The sequence below is a fragment of the Lacerta agilis genome, chromosome 18 (assembly GCF_009819535.1).
Source record: "Lacerta agilis isolate rLacAgi1 chromosome 18, rLacAgi1.pri, whole genome shotgun sequence".
NCBI classification, from domain to species: domain Eukaryota; kingdom Metazoa; phylum Chordata; class Lepidosauria; order Squamata; family Lacertidae; genus Lacerta; species Lacerta agilis.
The window spans coordinates 3481447-3501473 of NC_046329.1; the positions used below are offsets into that span (position 1 = coordinate 3481447).

The following is a 20027-nucleotide window of genomic DNA, read 5'->3' on the forward strand; positions in this document are numbered from 1 at the left end:
AACCCATGAACGCAGCCCTCTGCTTCCACCCAGACACCATTCATTCACATGGGGGGGCGGATTAATCTCTGCCCCACACTCCTGTCACTGTGAGGGGGGGATGTTTCTGACCTGTGCATCTCCGTAAACCCCGCAAGATGAAGGAACTGCAAGCTCCTTGCCGCTGCCCAGCATCTTCGCTTCATGCAAATATTACATATCGGCACCCACACATCGCCGATCATAATTACAGGCGCATTGCTAGAGATGAACGAATAAAGGAGCAATCTGGAGGATGGAGGGGAGGGTGAGGTTAGGAGGGGACGGCAGCGGACCCTACACACATGCACCCCCCCTTCTCCTTCCTACTCTGCAACCGCGTTCATGCCGGCATGTGGCTTGCCACGACGGCTCTTGTCGCAAGCAGTGTGGCTGCCCAGCCTGGCGACACTAATCGGTTCAGGCAGGGCTTCCGCTCGGGGCTGCCTGCGTCAGATGCAGAAAGCGAGATCCCGGAGCAAAGGAGCGCCGAGGCTGTTTGTGTGCTTCTGGTGGCTGAGTCATCGGGGAGGGGGGCCCCCCCTCTCCCACCTCTCCTGCTGCCACTGGCCACAAACGGCGTAGCAAGCGAAAGGGAGATGTGGAGCAGGTTATCCCCAGTTGTTGCTGTTATATTTATACCCAGTGGCGTACCGAGGCGGGGGGGGGGTGATGGGGGCGGAGTGCCCCAGGTGCCAGCCTGGGGGGAGGGTGACACGCAGCGCCGCCACCACCCCACTCTCAAGCTGTCGCCTGGCACCCCTTCTGTGCGCTGCCACCGTCGCATGGAAGGGGTGCTGACTGCTTGCGCCCGGCATCTTGGGTGGAGTGCGCATGTCCACACATGCACACTCCACCCTGGATGCTGCGCATGCGTCGTGATGTCATGGCGCATGCGTGCGCTAGGGAGCGGTGCCCCGCCCCTGGGGGTGCCCCTGCGTTTGCCACTCCGGGCGCCAAAGCGGCTCCCTATGCCACTGTTGATACCCCACCTTTCCCCCCTGGCAAGGACTCAAGCAGGAGTGCCAGCTTGGCCCCGCGACTGTGGGTGCCCGGGGCTCTGAGTGCCATGCAGCGTGGGTGGCGCTGGCACAAAAATCTGTGGGTGCCTGGCCCCTTCGTGGGGAATTTTGTGGGTGCTCAGGCACCCAGGGCCCCAGGGAGCTGACATCTCAAGGCAGCTTACAGATTTTTATTTTTATTTTAAAGTACGGTTAAAAACATGGACGGGAGGGGGGGGGGAAACCCATAATCATTTTTTAAAGTTAAACATTGATAGAGTTAAAACCATATATACAGGCAGCAACCAATTTACATACATCCAACTGATGTGCGCATCGCCACAACCCAGAAGTGGGTGGGAAAGGGGGTGTGGCGGGTTTATGCATGATCTGCTTTGGGGTCAACTAATCGGGCCCAAGCTGCCTTGGTCACGGAAAAGCAAATAAATGCCATAGACAGAGGAGATTCCCATAATCACTATCCATGCATGGCGGGGGTCAGGAATGAACAACTCCCCCCCCAATGGAAAATAGTCATTGCCTGTACAAAAAAATCTGTTTAAACTATGCAAACGATTGCAATAAAAACAGCAACGCTCCAGCCCTTTCGTGAAAAGCAGTCAGTTCCACAAAGCCTGTTGGAACAAGATTCTCCAGGGGAACAAGGAGGGTGACCGTCTAACTTCTCTAGGCAGAGAGTTAGAATCCTAGAATCCTAGAGTTGGAAGAGACCCCAAGGGCCATCCAGTCCAACCCCCTGCCAAGCAGGAAACACCATCAAAGCATTCCTGACAGATGGCTGTCAAGCCTCCGCTTAAAGACCTCCAAAGAAGGAGACTCCACCACACTCCTTGGCAGCAAATCCCACTGTCCAACAGCTCTTACTGTCAGGAAGTTCTTCCTAATGTTTAGGTGGAATCTTCTTTCTTGTAGTTTGAATCCATTGCCCCGTGTCCGCTTCTCTGGAGCAGCAGAAAACAACCTTTCTCCCTCCTCTATATGACATCCTTTGATATATTTGAACATGGCTATCATATCACCCCTTAACCTTCTCTTCTCCAGGCTAAACATACCCAGCTCCCTAAGCCGTTCCTCATAAGGCATCATTTCCAGGCCTTGGACCATTTTGGTTGCCCTCCTCTGGACACCTTCCACCTTGTCAGTATCCTTCTTGAATTGTGGTGCCCAGAACTGGACACAGTATTCCAGGTGAGGTCTGAGCAGAGCGGAATACAGTGGTACTATTACTTCCCTTGATCTAGATGCTATACTCCTCTTGATGCAGCCCAGAATTGCATTGGCTTTTTTAGCTGCTGCATCACACTGTTGCCTGGGAGCACCCACCTCCCACCCCGAGAAGGCCCTCTCCTGAGTCCCTACCTGTTAATCCATTGCATTTGTAAAAAATAAAATAAAATTCAAGTATGGGATTGTGCTCTCAGCAGCAGGCCTTCGCTTCTCAAAAACACCAAGATCCAGTTGAGGATATATATATTGCAAAAGGCTACATACCCAAAAATAGAAACAGTGATAATTAAATGCTGAAATTGCGAGTCTAGTTGCATTTTTCTAAGGCCTGCACACACGCATGACATTTTGTTCTGGAATGTGTGGAGATCGAGTGCTTTCTGTCTACATAGTCTGTGCAGAATCTAGATCTGTTGCATTTTTGGTTTTTGGTTTTTTTTGTTTGGCCCCTGAAAAGCATTTATTCATTTCATAAAATCTATACACTGCTTGATTGCAGTTTTCAAAAAAGAGAAAGGAATAAAATTAATAAGAAGAAAGAAAGAACAACAGGAATTTATTTGTCGTCGTCGTCATCCCCCAAGTTAAAATAGCAATACTCTTAGTCGGATGAATGGTCTGCCTAGGTCATTATTGTCTACACTGACTGGTAGCAGCAGCTATCCAACCTTTCAGGCCGGGCAGGCTTTCCATCCCTACCTGGAGAAACTGCTGTGGAGTGAATGTACTTTATTCGGTCACAGACCAGCATAAAACAAGATATTTGCATTTATAAAAACAATGTAAAAAATATATGTTTAAATGGGTACTCATTACATGATGAGGGCATATTCAACATATCCAGCCCGGCTTAAACCATGTCCTTAAAATCATTGATTAAACATAGATATAACTAATAAAATTTAGACTCGGGTATCGGTTCTATGAGATAGGCTACTAAAATATAGATCCAACAATATTTTAGGCCACTATTTAAAGTTGATTTACATCACAGACCATCTTTCGACGTATATCTATCAAGGCTGCACAGAATCTGGCGACAGCGTAAGTGATTTCTGGGCTTTCATCCTGTAATAGCAATGAGATATGTTGTTCTGAAAGCCCAGGAGACTTATCTAAAATGGGTTGGATAAACCTTGCTCGGACGTCCGTATAATACTTGCAGTAGAAGAAGACATGTTCTAATGTTTCCTGCTGCCCCGCACCACAAGGGCATTTCCTTTCTTCATGGGGTATCTTCTCATAACGGCCTTCTTGCATTGCTGAAGGTAATGCCCGACATCGGGCCAAAGTGAATGCCCTTCGCTGCTTTGGAATTTCAAGATTAGCTACATATGGCATTTGGGTGGTCAAATATCGTCTATTTTCACTAATCAGAAATCTTGGGGAGCTGGCCAAGTCAGCTTGTCTTTGAGTGTCTACCACTCGCTGTTTAATGGTGTTTCTTGCTCCTTCATACCCCATGGCAAGCAGGGTTTGTGGATTAAATCCCAGGGTTGCTATTGTTTTTCCCACTGCTCCTTTCCATGTTGTTTGGAAGTCATCTTTGATGGTCAACGGAGCCAGGCCACTTGGGAAGAAGAACCTGGGACCTTCTGCATGCAGGTCAGGTGCCCAGCCTGCGACGGACCTCGCGGCATGCGGCTTGGGGACGGGAAACCCCGAGCCTCACAGCCCATCTCCGAAAATCAAAACAGAAGCAATCTCTTTCCAGGTCACTGCGTCCTCCAGAAGATCCTGCCCCCCTTTGCAATTCCTCCTGACACACGTCGCCTCCAATCGGCTCCCCTTCCAAGGCAGACCCTCTGATCCTGTCGCTTGCGATAAGGCGTCCCTTGCATAGTTCCTCAACACGTTCCTTTCCTTTGCCAACGCCCCCGTGGGCATCTCCGCGGCACCCCGCTGGGGGAATGTCACATTTTTCTATCCTTTCGCCAAGTTGACTCCTCTTATGGGTTTTTAAAGAGAGAGAGAGGATGCAATATACCCCGCGGAGCTGTCATCTCAAGAAATATGCCCCCAAAACACTTTACCTAAATCAGCCCTGGTGATAACTGGTTCCAGCGTCTTCTGAAGACCAGAAACAGCAGCCCAGAAGCAATGCAAAGACACACTCTCTCTCTTCATTAGTACACTGAAGAAGAGCATCCCCTTGCCAGCAGCTGCTGTTTGATCGGGCAGCTCAGCTCTTGCAAAGCTTTCAAGTGCAGCCATTGGAATTTTCAGTGCAAGATAACCCACTTTCTCTGATAAGAAAAGGTGGATGGTGGGCTTGAGGGCATCCTGGTCAAGTTTGCAGATGACACCCAATTGGGAGGGGTGGCTAATACCCCAGAGGACAGGATCACACTTCAAAATGACCTTAACAGATTAGAGAACTTGGCCAAAGCAAACAAGATGAATTTTAACAGGGAGAAATGTAAAGTACTACACTTGGGCAAAAAAAATAATATGAAAGGCACAAATACAGGATGGGTGACACCTGGCTTGAGAGCAGTACATGTGAAAAGGATCTAGGAGTCTTGGTAGACCACAAACTTGACATGAGTCAACAGTGTGATGCAGCAGCTAAAAAAGCCAATGCAATTCTGGGCTGCATCAATAGGAGTATAGTGTCTAGATCAAGGGAAGTAATAGTACCACTGTATTCCGCTCTGGTCAGACCTCACCTGGAATACTGTGTGCAGTTCTGGGCACCACAGTTCAAGGAGGATACTGACAAGCTGGAACGTGTCCAGAGGAGGGCAACCAAAATGGTCCAAGGCCTGGAAACGATGCCTTATGAGGAATGGCTTAGGGAGCTGGGTATGTTTAGCCTGGAGAAGAGAAGGTTAAGGGGTGATATGATAGCCATGTTCAAATATATCAAAGGATGTCATCTAGAGGAGGGAGAAAGGTTGTTTTCTGCTGCTCCAGAGAAGTGGACACGGGGCAATGGATTCAAACTACAAGAAAGAAGATTCCACCTAAACCTTAGGAAGAACTTCCTGACAGTAAGAGCTGTTGGACAGTGGGATTTGCTGCCAAGGAGTGTGGTGGAGTCTCCTTCTTTGGAGGTCTTTAAGCGGAGGCTTGACAGCCATCTGTCAGGAATGCTTTGATGGTGTTTCCTGCTTGGCAGGGGGTTGGACTGGGTGGCCCTTGTGGTCTCTTCCAACTCTAGGATTCTATGATTCTATGTGGGTTCATTGACCTATAATGAATTATGGAAGATGTACCCATATATAGGACTTCTCTCATAATTTCTCGATCAACATTTACTATGCTTCATGATGTATTCTCCTTCTGGTGGGACGCGGGTGGCGCTGTGGCCTCTTGAGCTTGCCGATCGGAAGGTCGGCAGTTCGAATCCCCACGACGGGGTGAGCTCCCGTTGCTCTGTCCCAGCTCCTGCCAGCCTACCAGTTTGAAAGCACACCAGCACAAGTAGATAAATAGGTACCGCTGTGGCGGGAAGGTAAATGGCGTTTCCGTGCACTCTGGCTTCCGTCACAGTGTCCCGTTGCACCAGAAGCAGTTTAGTCCTGCCGGCCACATGACCCGGAAAGCTGTCTGCGGACAAACACCTGCTCCCTTGGCCTGAAAGCGAGAATAGTTGCCTTTGACTGGACTTAACCGTCCAGAGGTCCTTTACCTTTACCCTTTTACCTCTCTTTCTGGTAATTGTAGGAAGGGTAGGATTGGCATATTTCAAAAAAGTGAAAATTCGGACACAAATGTTGTTAAGGACATTCGCCAATACACCTGGATTTTCCAAGACATTACAACGATTTCAGACTGCCGTATTCTAGCTCTGAACGAACGTATGGCAACCCTAAGGAAGGGGCACTGAAGCCATCCCTGTGGTTTTTGAGATACCACAAGCTTTCGTGCCATGACCTTTGAAACATGCCTTCAAATCGGTAAGGGCCAGAAACAATTTTAAAAACAGGCGCACACTCACACTGAAGCTGAGCTGGCAGCCAAAGCACATTTTGCGGCTTCGTAGCTGTTGCAAAATCTCACCATCCATGCTGCTAAATGTACTTATGCCCTACATCAGGCATGTCCAACAGGTAGATCGTGATCTACCGGTAGATCACTGGACGTCTGTGGTAGATCACCGGTAGATCAGTGGCTCCCCCCAAAGAAGCAAAAAAAACTTTGGCTCCCCTAAAAAAAACCTCAACGTCTTTGCCCTGCACCCCTAAAATGACCTGAACCACCAAAACAGGGCTTTCCTTCCTAAAAAAAGCTCAATGTTGCTTTCCTGCTCCCTAAAGAAGCTCTAAAAACAGGGCTTTCCTTCCTAAAAAAAAAAGGTCAACAACTTGGACCTGAACCCCCCAAAAGAGGGTAGATCACTGCCAATTTTTAACTCTGTGAGTAGATCGCAGTCTCTTGGAAGTTGGCCACCCCTGCCCTACATGATTGTTGTGCCCTTGCCTTCCCACCTTGGAAACTGTCCTTCTATACAGGGGACTAGGGATCTCCATCGCATCCCTACCCCCCCTTCAGAATATAGAGAGCTTGAACCCACGACCCTGAGATAAAGAGAACGGTGGCACCTTTGCAAAACTAGTATCTTTGGGGTTCCTTGGGGTAGTGGATTCCCCCGTCTTTCCCCCCTCCATCCTGAGAGACCCGCAGAAAGTTGATGGTTCTGTGGTTTTCTTTTCTTTTTCCCCACCTCTAGGGGACAGGAAGCTCTTTGTGGGAATGTTGAACAAGCAGCAATCTGAAGACGACATACTGCGCCTCTTTGAACCTTTCGGGGTAATTGACGAGTGCACGGTGCTCAGAGGCCCCGACGGCAACAGCAAAGGTCAGTCTCTGGTCCTCCGTCCATCTAGGATGGGGAACGGATCTTTTGCCCAACGTGGGTTTCGAACCCTCCACCCTGAGATTTAAGAGTACGTTTCCGAGCACAATTCAAAGTGTTGGCGCTGACCTTTAAAGCCCTAAACGGCCTCGGTCCTGTATACCTGAAGGAGCGTCTCCACCCCCATCGTTCAGCCCGGACACTGAGGTCCAGCGCCGAGGGTCTTCTGGCGGTTCCCTCACTGCGAGAAGCCAAGTTACAGGGAACCAGGCAGAGGGCCTTCTCGGTAGTGGCACCCGCCCTGTGGAACGCCCTCCCATCAGGGGTCAGAGAGATAAACAACTACCTGACATTTAGAAAATACCTGAAGGCAGCCCTGTTTAGGGAAGATTTTAATCTGTGACACACTATTTTAATATTTGTTGGAAGCCGCCCAGAGTGGCCGGGGAGACCCAGCCAGATGGGCGGGGTACAAATAAATTATTATTATTATTATTATTATTATTATTATTATTATTATGCTGCTCTACTGAGAACCGGTGTGGTGTAGTGGTTAAGAGCGGTAGACTCATAATCTGGTGAACCGGGTTTGCGTCCCCGCTCCTCCACATGCAGCTGCTGGGTGACCTTGGGCTAGTCACACTTCTCTGAAGTCTCTCAGCCCCACTCACCTCACAGAGTGTTTGTTGTGGGGGAGGAAGCGGAAGGAGAGTGTTAGCCACTTTGAGACTCCTTTGGGTAGTGATAAAGCGGGATATCAAATCCAAACTCTTCTTCTTCTTCTACTGGATGAGCTATCCCTTCAAGAACAGACTTGACCTCTTCTTGAATGGAACAGTTGTTTGCAAATTCAATACATTTTGAAAGTGGTTTCACTTCCAAAACACCCCACAGAGAACTCTAGGAATTGGTTGTCCTCAGGCTGCATAATAATAATAATAACAACAACAACAACAACAACAACAACAACAACTTGGGTGCCTCACAGCATCTCTCACCGGGGGGGGGGGGGACAATAGCAAAAAGGCATTCACCATGAGGACTAGCCTCTTGCTTTTGCAGTTATGCATTGCCAGGTTTGATTGGCGGGTTTTGGAGAGCCATTGCAATAAATAATTGGTGGCAGTGCTCTTATACCTTCAGCAAGGCTATCGGCTAATGTAAAAGTTAAGGGGGGGCATGGGAGTTTTTCACAATGAGAGGCCATGGGAAATTAAGTAGGGTGGGGGGCCATGGGAATTTTGCACAAAGGGGACCCATGAGATTCTCTCCCCCCCCCCCATTTGAACAGGCCCAGGGCCGGCCCGTCCATTAAGGCGAACTAGGCAGTTGTCTAGGGCGCCAAAATGGAGGGGGTGCTGGCCAGGCTTCGGCGGGGGGGGGGGGGCTGCTGCTTGCCTCTCCACCACCCCCACCTCCTACTAAAGCAGGCTTTGGTGGGGGGCACCAGAAGGTGGTCTCGCCTAGGGCACAAAAAACCCTAGCACCAGCCCTGAACAGGGCAATGTTCCATAAACTATTCTTTCCTCCAGCTCTGTTCTCACTTGCAGCTTTCCTTTCTGTCCTCCTCCCCTTCTCTCTCTCTCTCAATCTCTCTCTCTCTGTGTCTCCTCTGATGCCCTCCAGGCTGTGCTTTTGTTAAATTCTCCTCTCACACGGAGGCCCAGGCAGCGATCCACGCCCTTCATGGCAGCCAAACTATGCCTGTGAGTAAGGTACCATCAGAATTCGAGGTGGGTGTTTGGGTGGGTGGGTGGTCGGGTTCCTTTGGGACGCAAGCCAGCGTCCCAGCGGGCCACTTGCCCAAAGCAAGTCTAAATCCTCCAGAGGGGAACAGCTGAGAGGAAAACGAGTCACAATATGGTGGGTCCGTGTGGGAGGTTTGTGGGGGGTACCAGTGCCGCCCTATCCGAGGACTCAGCTATGCAACTGCAAATAAAGCGTTTCAAGTGCATTTTAAGTGCAGTGTACAAATGTGACACTAGATGGCAACAGGGAGCTATGCAAAATTCAATGTATTATTTAAGTTATTTAATCGAGCCAATTCGCCCACTAAATTATGCCTTCCGAACCGTTGTGGGTTTTGGATTGTGTGGCTGTAGCGGTGTTGGACTAAGACCTGGGAGAGCCGAATTCAAATCCCCACGCAGCTCATAGGGATGACCAGTGGCAGCCTCTCGCGAGACGAACCTACCTCTCAGGGTTGTTGTGAAGATAAAATGAGGTAGAGGAGAACTGTGTATCGCACCTTGAGTTCCTTAGAGGGAAGGAGGGATTAAGTAAACGTGCCCTTCAGATTCATTTCGGCCTGGGAGGCTCTCGGATGCTGCTCTGATTAGATTTTTATTCTCTCTCCTTCTTCTTTGGCTACCCTAATTTTCTTGACATCTCTCTCTCAGGTTTTAACAGGGAGGGTTGGGTGTTTTTTGGGGGGGAGGAACTGTTAATGACTATCAGTGGGGCTTTGCAGGGTTCCGGGCAGCTCTAACCAGATTGGCCACCGAGCTGCGCTGGCTGAAAACAAGACTCCAGTCGGCATGATTTGGAATAAAGGGCTGATTTAAATCAGAACTGCCCTGTGAAAATGTTAAATTGCTGGTCCTCCTTGGCTGCTCTCGCCTACACTGACGGGCAGCAGCCCTGCAGGGAGTCGCACCCAGTCCTCCTTGGCTGCCGCTGTGCTAGAGAGGAGTGGCAGGCAGGAGGAGGCTCCCCCACAGCAGGCCTCATGCCAGTGGTGGAATCATAGAATTGCAGAGAACAGGAGGGCACCCCTAGGGTCATCTAGTCCAACCCCCTGTAATGGCCGGAGTCGTGGCTAAAGAGTCCGACTCCTGTGCCTCTCGGCCCATTTCCCCCTTTGCCTTTCCTCACATCTCGCCCATCTCGTTCCGGCTGACTTTTTCTCCTCCTCTTGCGAACTAGGGCGCTTCCTCCAGCCTTGTGGTGAAATTCGCCGACACGGACAAAGAGAGGACCCTCCGGCGCATGCAGCAGATGGTGGGGCAGCTGGGGATCCTCACGCCTTCCTTTGCGCTGCCCTTCACCCCGTACAGCGCATATGCTCAGGCTGTGAGTATTCGCCTGGACGCGAGGCACCAGAGGGAGGGCTGGGGGTGTGTGAATTTTTGGGGGGTGGTGGTGTTTGTGTGTGCCTGCAGTAGGGGACCCGTCACGACACGGTCATAAGAGCGGAAGAAGAGCTGCATGGGAAGGATTGCGGAATTTGGATATAAAATTTACAGCATGTTATGGTCTAAGTATTTTATGGCCTATGTATTTTAATATTTGATGGAAGCCGCCCAGAGTGGCTGGGGAGACCCAGCCAGATGGGCAGGGTACAAATAAATTATTATTATTATTATTATTATTATTATTATTACTAAGTCTAAAACATGGGTTGGCAACCTAAGGCCCGGGGACCGGATCCGGCCCAATCGCCTTCTAAATCCAGCCCACGGACGGTCCGGGAATCAGCGTGTTTTTACATGCGTAGAATGCGTGCTTTTATTGGTTATTTGTGGGGCCTGCCTGGTGTTTTTACATGAGTAGAATGTGTGCTTTTATTTAAAACGCATCTCTGGGTTACTTGTGGGGCCTGCCTGGTGTTTTTACATGAGTAGAATGTGTGCTTTTATTTAAAATGCATCTCTGGGTTATCTGTGGGGCCTGCCTGGTGTTTTTACATGAGTAGAATGTGTGTTTTTATTTAAAATGCATCTCTGGGTTATTTGTGGGGCCTGCCTGGTGTTTTTACATGCGTAGAATGCGTGCTTTTATTTAAAATGCATCTCTGGGTTATTTGTGGGGCCTGCCTGGTGTTTTTACATGAGTAGAATGCATGCTTTTATTTAAAACGCATCTCTGGGTTATTTGTGGGGCCTGCCTGGTGTTTTTACATGAGTAGAATGTGTGCTTTTATTTAAAATGCATCTCTGGGTTATTTGTGGGGCCTGCCTGGTGTTTTTACATGAGTAGAATGTGTGCTTTTATTTAAAATGCATCTCTGGGTTATCTGTGGGGCCTGCCTGGTGTTTTTACATGAGTAGAATGTGTGTTTTTATTTAAAATGCATCTCTGGGTTACTTGTGGGGCCTGCCTGGTGTTTTTACATGCGTAGAATGCGTGCTTTTATTTAAAATGCATCTCTGGGTTATTTGTGGGGCCTGCCTGGTGTTTTTACATGAGTAGAATGCATGCTTTTATTTAAAATGCATCTCTGGGTTATTTGTGGGGCCTGCCTGTTGTTTTTACATGAGTAGAACGTGTGCTTTTATTTAAAATGCATCTCTGGGTTATTTGTGGGGCCTGCCTGGTGTTTTTACATGAGTAGAATGTGTGCTATTATTTAAAACGCATCTCTGGGTTATTTGTGGGGCCTGCCTGGTGTTTTTACATGAGTAGAACGTGTGCTTTTATTTAAAACGCATCTCTGGGTTATTTGTGGGGCCTGCCTGGTGTTTTAACATGAGTAGAATGTGTGCTTTTATTTAAAACGCCTCTCTGGGTTATTTGTGGGGCATAGGAATTCGTTCATCCCCCCCCCCAAATATAGTCCAGCCCCCCACAAGGTCTGAGGGACAGTGGACCGGCCCCCTGCTGTAACAGTTTGCTGACCCCTGGTCTAAGAGCCAGTGTGGTGTAGTAGTTAAGAGCGGTGGACTCGTAATCTGGTGAACCGAGTTCGCTTCCCCGCTCCTCCACACGCAGCTGCTGGGTGACCTTGGTCTAGTCACACTTCTCTGAAGTCTCTCAGCCCCACTCACCCCACAGAGTGTTTGCTGTGACGGAGGAAGGGAAAGGAGAATGTTAGCCTCTTTGAGACTCCTTAAGGGGAGGAGAGTGCAAAATATGGTCTGAAGCTCAACATCAAAAAAACTAAGATCATGGCCACTGGTCCCATCACCTCCTGGCAAATAGAAGGGGAAGAAATGGAGGCAGTGAGAGATTTTACTTTCTTGGGCTCCATGATCACTGCAGATGGTGACAGCAGTCATGAAATTAGAAGACGCCTGCTTCTTGGGAGGAAAGCAATGACAAACCTAGACAGCATCTTAAAAAGCAGAGACATCACCTTGCCGACAAAGGTCCGTATAGTTAAAGCTATGGTTTCCCCAGTAGTGATGTGCGGAAGTGAGAGCTGGACTATCAAGAAGGCTGATCGCCGAAGAATTGATGCTTTTGAATTCTGGTGCTGGAGGAGACTCTTGAGAGTCCCATGGACTGCAAGAAGATCAAACCTATCCATTCTCAAAGAAATCAGCCCGGAGTGCTCACTAGAAGGACAGATCCTGAAGCTGAGGCTCCAAGACTTTGGCCACCTCATGAGAAGAGAAGACTCTCTGGAAAAGACCCTGATGTTGGGAAAGATGGAGGGCACAAGGAGAAGGGGGCGACAGAGGATGAGATGGTTGGACAGTGTTCTCGAAGCTACTAACATAAGTTTGGCCAAACTGCGAGAGGCAGTGAAGGATAGGGGTGCCTGGCGTGCTCTGGTCCATGGGGTCACGAAGAGTCGGACACGACTGAACGACTGAACAACAACCACAACAAAGGGGTGTGAAAGGTGGGATATCAAGTCCAAACTCTTCTTCTTCTAAGAGAAAATGATATGAAAATGATATGTCGTTGGTATCTAACAATGAGTACACTGGCAAAAATGTATAAATCTAAATCAAACAAATTTTGGAAATGTAAAGAGAAGGAAGGTTCTTTTTATCATATGTGGTGGTCTTGTAGCAAGGTTAGAGCTTACTGGGAAATGATATACAGTATAATGAATTGAAAAAAATGTTCAAAATAACTTTTATTTTTTAAAAAAACAACAACCCAGAAGCTTTTCTTTTGGGAATTATACCAAAATTGTATAGAAATTTATTTATGTATGCTACTATCGTGGCAAGAATGTTACTTGCCCAAAAATGGAAAGAAGCAGGTGTCCCAGCAAAGGGAGAATGGATACAAAAGCTTATGGAATATGCAAAAAACTACCGGAAGACTAAGAAATCAAGATAGCAAATTCTTTATAAAAGAATGGAAATGGTTTATTCGATGTTTACAGATAAATTGTAAACAGATTAAAACATTGGCAGGATTATTGTAATAACCTGCAGTTTTATAAGAGTATAGATTTAAAGCAGATGAATAAATGAGCCAATTAAGTCAATTTGGATATGCAGAATATATGAGAAAATAAATTTAAGGAGCCGCAGGAAGAGGGGGGGGGAACGAAGTCAGATTTTGAAATGTTGAATGGATTGTAAAATTAATGAAATGTATAAATTTGAAAAGCATAAAAAGCAAAACAACAACAACAAAACGTTGGAAAAGCTTGCTGGATCAGGCCAGTGGCCCGTCTAGGCCAGCACCTGGTCCTCACCGTGGCTGCCCAGATGATGGGGAAACCAGCAAGCAGGATCCGTGCACAGGAGCAGTCCTCCCTTCCTGTGGCTTCCAGCAGCTGGGATTCAGACCGTTGCAGCCTGCAACCGTAGAGGCCGAGCCGAGCCGTCGATAGATCTCTCTCTGTGGTATCGTTCCTGACTATTGTTACTTGCACACGCTCAAGGCACGCCGCCAACCAGGAAGTGGCGCGTAAAGGGGCAAAAGCGGCACCCCAGAAGCATGAAAATGGTGCAAAAACTGTGTCATGCAATCCCAGGAGCCTTTGCACCGGCCTATGGGAAGGGGAAGAAATGGAGGCAGTGAGAGATTTCACTTTCTTGGGTTCCACGATCACTGCAGATGGTGACAGCAGTCACAAAATTAGAAGACGCCTGCTTCTTGGGAGAAAAGCAATGACAAACCTAGACAGCATCTTAAAAAGCAGAGACATCACCTTGCCGACAAAGGTCCGTATAGTTCAAGCTATGGTTTTCCCAGTAGTAATATACGGAAATGAGAGCTGGACCATCAAGAAGGCTGATCGCCGAAGAATTGATGCTTTTGAATTATGGTGCTGGAGGAGACTCTTGAGAGTCCCATGGACTGCAAGAAGATCAAACCTATCCATTCTGAAGGAAACCAGCCCTGAGTGCTCACTGGAAGGACAGATCCTGAAGTTGAGGCTCCAGTACTTTGGCCACCTCATGAGAAGAGAAGACGCCTTGGAAAAGACCCTGATGTTGGGAAAGATGGAGGGCACAAGGAGAAGGGGACGACAGAGGATGAGATGGTTGGAGAGTGTTCTCGAAGCTACTAACATAAGTTTGGCCAAACTGCGAGAGGCAGTGAAGGATAGGCGTGCCTGGCGTGCTCTGGTCCATGGGGTCACGAAGAGTCGGACACGACTGAACGACTGAACAACAACAAATGGGAAGTTTTGAACAAGGAGGTTTGGAGGGAGCGATTGTGGCGGAGTTTTGGTTTCCTAAAAGGTTTCCAGAGGTTTAGAGCAGGCTTCCTCAACCTCGGCCCTCCAGGTGTTTTTCGCCTACAACTCCCATGATCCCTAGCTAGCAGGACCAGTGGTCAGGGATGATGGGAATTGTAGTCTCAAAACATCTGGAGGGCCGAGGTTGAGGAAGCCTGGTTTAGATTTAGAGTGTGTTTGCAGGCGGTATTTCCCAATAGACACGATTTCACTTAGACACACATGCTGCCTCGGAAAGTAACCTCTGCGCCACTGGAGAGTTTCCTGCATTTTTCTTCTCTTTTCCCAGCTGATGCAGCAGCAGACCGTCCTCTCGGCATCTCATGGAAACTTCGTCAGCCCGAGCCTCACCTTCTCCCCGTGCCACATCCAGCAAATCGGCACCGTCAGCCTAAATGGCTTGCCGGCCACTCCTGTTGCACAAACCTCAGGTGCGTATCGTTGGTATCAGTGGGAGGGGGGGAGTTTTCCCAGCCTGGGGGCCACCTTGCCTTCTGGGCAAGCTTCTAAGGGCCGCATGCCAGCGGGGAAAAGGGGACAGAGCAGCCAGCGTGATTTCTGCCTTCCCTCCCTCAGCCCCAGCTGCCTAATGACAGGGCTGGCCTAGTTACAGGTGGGTAGCCGTATTGGTCTGCCATAGTCAAAACAAAATAAAAAATTCTTTCGTGTGCATGCACACTTCTTCAGATACTGATACACGAAAGCTCATACCAAGAACAAAGTTACAGGTGGGTAGCCGTGCTGGTCTGCCATAGTCGAAACAAAATAGAAAATTCTTTCCAGTAGCACCTTAGAGACCAGCTGAGTTTGTTCTTGGTATGAGCTTTCGTGTGCATGGTATCTGAAGAAGTGTGCATGCACACGAAAGCTCATACCAAGAACAAACTCAGCTGGTCTCTAAGGTGCTACTGGAAAGAATTTTCTATTTTGTTTCGACCAAGAACAAACTTAGTTGGTCTCTAAGGTGCTACTGGAAAGAATTTTTTATTTTGTTGAGGGCTGGCCTAATGATAGATGCAAGCCAAATCTAGTACAGTGGTACCTCAGGTTACAGACGCTTCAGGTTACAGACTCCGCTAACCCAGAAATAGTACCCCGGGTTAAGAACTTTGCTTCAGGATGAGAACAGAAATTGCGCGGTGGCAGTGGGAGGCCCCATTGGCTAAAGTGGTACCTCAGGTTAAGAACAGTTTCAGGTTAAGAACGGACCTCCAGAGCGAATTAAGTTCTTAACCCGAGGTACCACTGTAGGTTTGTACTTCTCCACTATATGACCAGCTCTGACTTCAACCCAACAAACTTTAATATTTTCCACAATCCAGATGGAGGGGGATTGCCGGTTAATTTTATATTTTCTGCCATGCATGGTAGAGAACGCAGGACTTCGGACAAGTACTGTACATTCTGGCGTATAAGACTACTTTTTAATCCAGGAAAAATCTTCTCAAAAGTCGGGGGTCGTCTTATACGCCGGGTGGAGAATCTGCAGTCGAGTATAGCTCAAACTCTGTATTTTAACTGGAAAAGTTGGGGGTCATCTTATACGCCCAGTCGTCTTATACACCGGAAAATATGGTACAAGGCAGCTCCTCTCCTTTTTTCTCCCGGAAGAGCTAATTCAGTGAGAAGAGTATCTGTTTCTGCATGCAGATAGTCCCGGGTTCGATTCCTGACGGCCCCTGTTGAAAAGCGTGTGCGAAAGGTGTCCCTCAGCATAAATAGTAGAACAGGCTTCCTCAGCCTCGGCCCTCCAGATGTTTTTGGCCTACAGCTCCCATGACCCCTAGCTAGCAGGACCAGTGGTCAGGGATGATGGGAATTGTAGTCTCAAAACATCTGGAGGGCCGAGGTTGAGGAAGCCTGCAGTAGACAAACAAGCACCTGGTGTAAGGTTGCTTCTGGGGGGGGGAAGGCACATCTGGGTGCAAGGAGGGAGCGGCTCCAATGCTGTCCCCAGAGCTGTTAAAAGGAAAGTTACACCCACCTGCTTTTCTGCCTCTAATCTGCAGGGTTACACTCGCCTCCTCTCTTGGGCACGACTGCCATCCCGGGACTGGTGGCACCCATCACCAACAGCTTCGCAGGAGTGCTCCCCATTCCTAGCAGCCATCCCACCTTGGAGGCAGTTTATACGAACGGGCTTCTTCCCTGCACAGGTAGGAAAGGGGAAAGGTGGGGTGCGGGAAACAGACGCAGAGAGGAGGTGTGAGGTTTTCAGTGGCTGCTCATGAGTAACCAGGCTGATGCAGAAACTTCTGAAACTAAGTTTCTTTATTGTGCAAATATATACAGTGCAGCTAAGAAAAAGACGTCCAGCTCATCCTTCGGCAGAGTCCGGGAATGAGCCCTTCCGGTTCTTTGCCCAGCATAAAAGGCGCGGGAAAGAGAAGTGATTCAAAGTAGTAAGAAGTTATTATCAAGATCTTATAATTTACTTTTGGATTGGGATTTGATGGATGAGGGAGTGAAGGAAGTAATGATAAAATGGTCAAAAGATGTCAATTCGGTAATTTATCTTGAGCAGTGGGACAAATTATGGAAAGAAACTATTAAATTTACAGCTTCATATAATATTAAGGAAAACTTCATAAAAATGTATTACAGATGGTACCTAACGCCGGTAAAGATAGCCAGAATATATAAATCAAAAAGCAACATGTGTTGGAAATGTAATAAGGAAATAGGAACTATGATGCATATGTGGTGGTGGTGTGAGAAAATTAAATCTTTCTGGCTATCGGTTCATGAGGAAATGAAAAAAAAATGATGAAAAAGTCAATAATGAAAAAGCCTGAGGCATATTTGTTAGGTTTAATAGATGAAGACATACCAAAAGGGAAGGAAAAAGTATTTTTATATGCTAGTACAGCAGCCAGGGTAGTTATAGCAGCTAAGTGGAAGGATGAAAAGGCACCATCGAAAGAGGAATGGATCTGTAAATTGAATGAGTATCTATTAATGGCAAAATTAACAGCGGTAATAAGGATTACATCAAAGCAAAATTTAAAAAATGAATGGATATGTTATGAGGAATATATGGCCAAACATTACTCAAGGGACGATGTGCTTGCATGTCTAGATTAAGAGATATGGAGATTTATAAAGGGAAAATAAAGAGATTAAGAGGATAAGAAAATGTATTATAAAGAATGATAATACAGAATGCATATTGAGAAAGGGATTTATGACAGAAGAAGAAAGGTTGCTGGAGGGGAGTCAGAGGGGTTATGGGAGTAAGATTTGTTTGTTTTGAGTAGTATGTATGTTTTCCTTAACTTGTTTTATGGATTTGTATAGTTTATTTTAAAATTTCAATAAAGTTTCTTTAATAAATAAATATTTTTTTTAAAAAAGGCGCGGGATGCGGAACCCCCGCCTACCCCCTCTGCGTCTTTCCTCCCTGCGCAAGTGGGGAGACGGAAAGGGTGCTTTTTCTCTCGGCTCTGCCTGATGCAAGGGCTCTCTACCCCTGTCAGAGCCCTGACTCCCATTTCCTGCTCCCATCTCCCCCTCTCCACTAGAGGGATCACTGCTTCCCTCGCTAGATGAAGATGAGTTGCTCAGCATCTGGGACGGGGGCTCGTGATACCGATAAAGCCCTGGCAACTCCTTGCCTTCCGGTGACAGGAGGATACAGATGTGCAGCCTAATGTTCCTCCCATATGATGCTGGACTCCAACTCTCATCTCTCCCAACCGCCATCTTCAGTAAACCTGCTCATTCTAGTCCTCAAGATTCTTGAGTCAGCTTTCGGTTTGCTGGCTGTTTGGTTCTGATGTCTGTTTTGAGCAATGGTTCAAAATGCTCTTGCGACTCCCAATTCCCACTCCCAACTCCGATTCATTTTTTATTTTTATTTTTTTTGCCCGTTCACATTTCAGGACTTCTCCTTCTTCTCGACAGGTCCGTTCCTTTAGGAAAATAAAACAAGTTCTCTCCTCTTTTAGCCCAGAACCCATCGGTAGCAGAGACTATGCACCCAGCCTTCACCGGAGTCCAGCAGTATGCAGGTACCATGTGCATGAAATAGCTCTCTTCCTTGGGCAAGCTGCCGGCATCAGTCCCGCTAAAGGCAAACTCGGGGGGCGGCGTGCCGACAGGATCTGAGCCAAGAAGAGCAAAGAGGAAGAGGTGGGGGGGTTATGGGAACATTTGCTGAGGTTTACAGAAAGGCTGTGGCTCTTTTGTGTAGCGAGAGCAGGATTATCCCGGGGTGCTTGTTGTGGTTCCCCCTTGTTCCCTGTAACAGTGAAGCAGCTTCAGTCACTGGCTCAGCACACCTGAAGGAACAGAAGAAGAAGAAGAAGAGTTTGGATTTGATATCCCGCTTTTCACTACCCGAAGGGGTCTCAAAGCGGCTAACATTCTCCTTTCCCTTCCTCCCCCACAACAAACACTCTGTGGGGTGAGTGGGGCTGAGAGACTTCAGAGAAGTGGGGCTAGCCCAAGGTCACCCAGCAGCTGCATGTGGAGGAGCGGAGACGCGAACCCGGTTCCCCAGATTATGAGTTTACCGCTCTTAACCACTACACCACACTGGCGTAAGGCACCATTCTCCCAGTGGCCAGCCAGGTGACCTGAGTGAGACACGCAACTTTTCCAACCTGCAATTCCAGGCGATTGGTTTTCAGATGCATATATTGCTAGCTAGAAGCTGCTGAGAGCTTTTTATCCAGCCCTTTCCCAAGGAATCTCCTCCCTTTGCCCTATTTTATCCTTAACAGACAGCCCTGCGAGGCCGGTTAGACTGAAGGGCGGCAACTGGCCATTCACAGAATTGTAGAACTGTGGAGCTTGGAAGGGACCCCCAAGGGTCATCTAGCCCAACCCCCACAGGAGGGCCCCTGTCTGCTCCTCAAGGTCCTCAGCCAGTGAGGGGGTCTGGTTCAGTGTGTCCGCGTGTGGAGTCGTAGAATTGTATGTGCAGTTGGGAGGGACCCCCAAGAGTCATCAAGTCCAACCCCCTGCAATGCAGGCTTCCTCAAGGTACTGCGCTGCAGCAAGCAAAAAACTGATCTCGGGGCCTTTGGGATTTTCCGCTTTGGCGTTCGTGATGGGATTACACCTTTTAAGCTGGCCGGTGCCAGATGTGGGGTTTTTTTTTACTCTGTGCTATTCCTTTTGTTGGCCTTTTTTCTGTTATTCTCTTTTAACCTGTCACAGACATTCAGATAATGCGCTTTATGTGCTTCTGAGAGTGTCCCCTTGGTGTTCCGGCCACTGACCGCAACAATGGGACCAAGTCATTGGCTGGCCAAGACATTTTTGCATTTGCTCTTTTCTCATGGAGTCTGGTACCTGATCAGGGCCAGGTGGGACAGCAAGGACGAAGGGCAGTTCCAAAACACAGGTGAAACTCGAAAAATTGTGGAAAGGTTCATTTCTTTCAGCAATTCAACTTAAAAGGTGAAACTAATATATGAGATAGACTCATGACATGCAAAGCGAGATATGTCAAGCCTTTATTTGTTACAACTGTGATGATTATGGCATACAGCTGATGAGAACCCCAAATTAACAAATTTCAGCTTTGGGGTTCTCATCAGCTGAGCGCCATAATCCTCACAATTATAACAAGCAAAGGCTT

The 20027-nt window shown here is 48.0% G+C and overlaps 1 protein-coding gene across 2 annotated transcripts in view; it reads left to right on the forward strand.

The window, feature by feature from the left end:
• Positions 1 to 20027, forward strand: part of CELF5 (CUGBP Elav-like family member 5) — an 87007-nt gene that overhangs the window by 56507 nt on the left and 10473 nt on the right. For both annotated transcript variants that reach the window (XM_033136763.1, XM_033136764.1), the window contains exons 4-9: positions 6943 to 7071; positions 8695 to 8774; positions 9994 to 10140; positions 14730 to 14871; positions 16450 to 16596; positions 18388 to 18450. In XM_033136763.1, coding sequence (XP_032992654.1) covers positions 6943 to 7071; positions 8695 to 8774; positions 9994 to 10140; positions 14730 to 14871; positions 16450 to 16596; positions 18388 to 18450 — 708 coding nt within the window. The remainder of the gene's footprint in view (positions 1 to 6942; positions 7072 to 8694; positions 8775 to 9993; positions 10141 to 14729; positions 14872 to 16449; positions 16597 to 18387; positions 18451 to 20027) is intronic.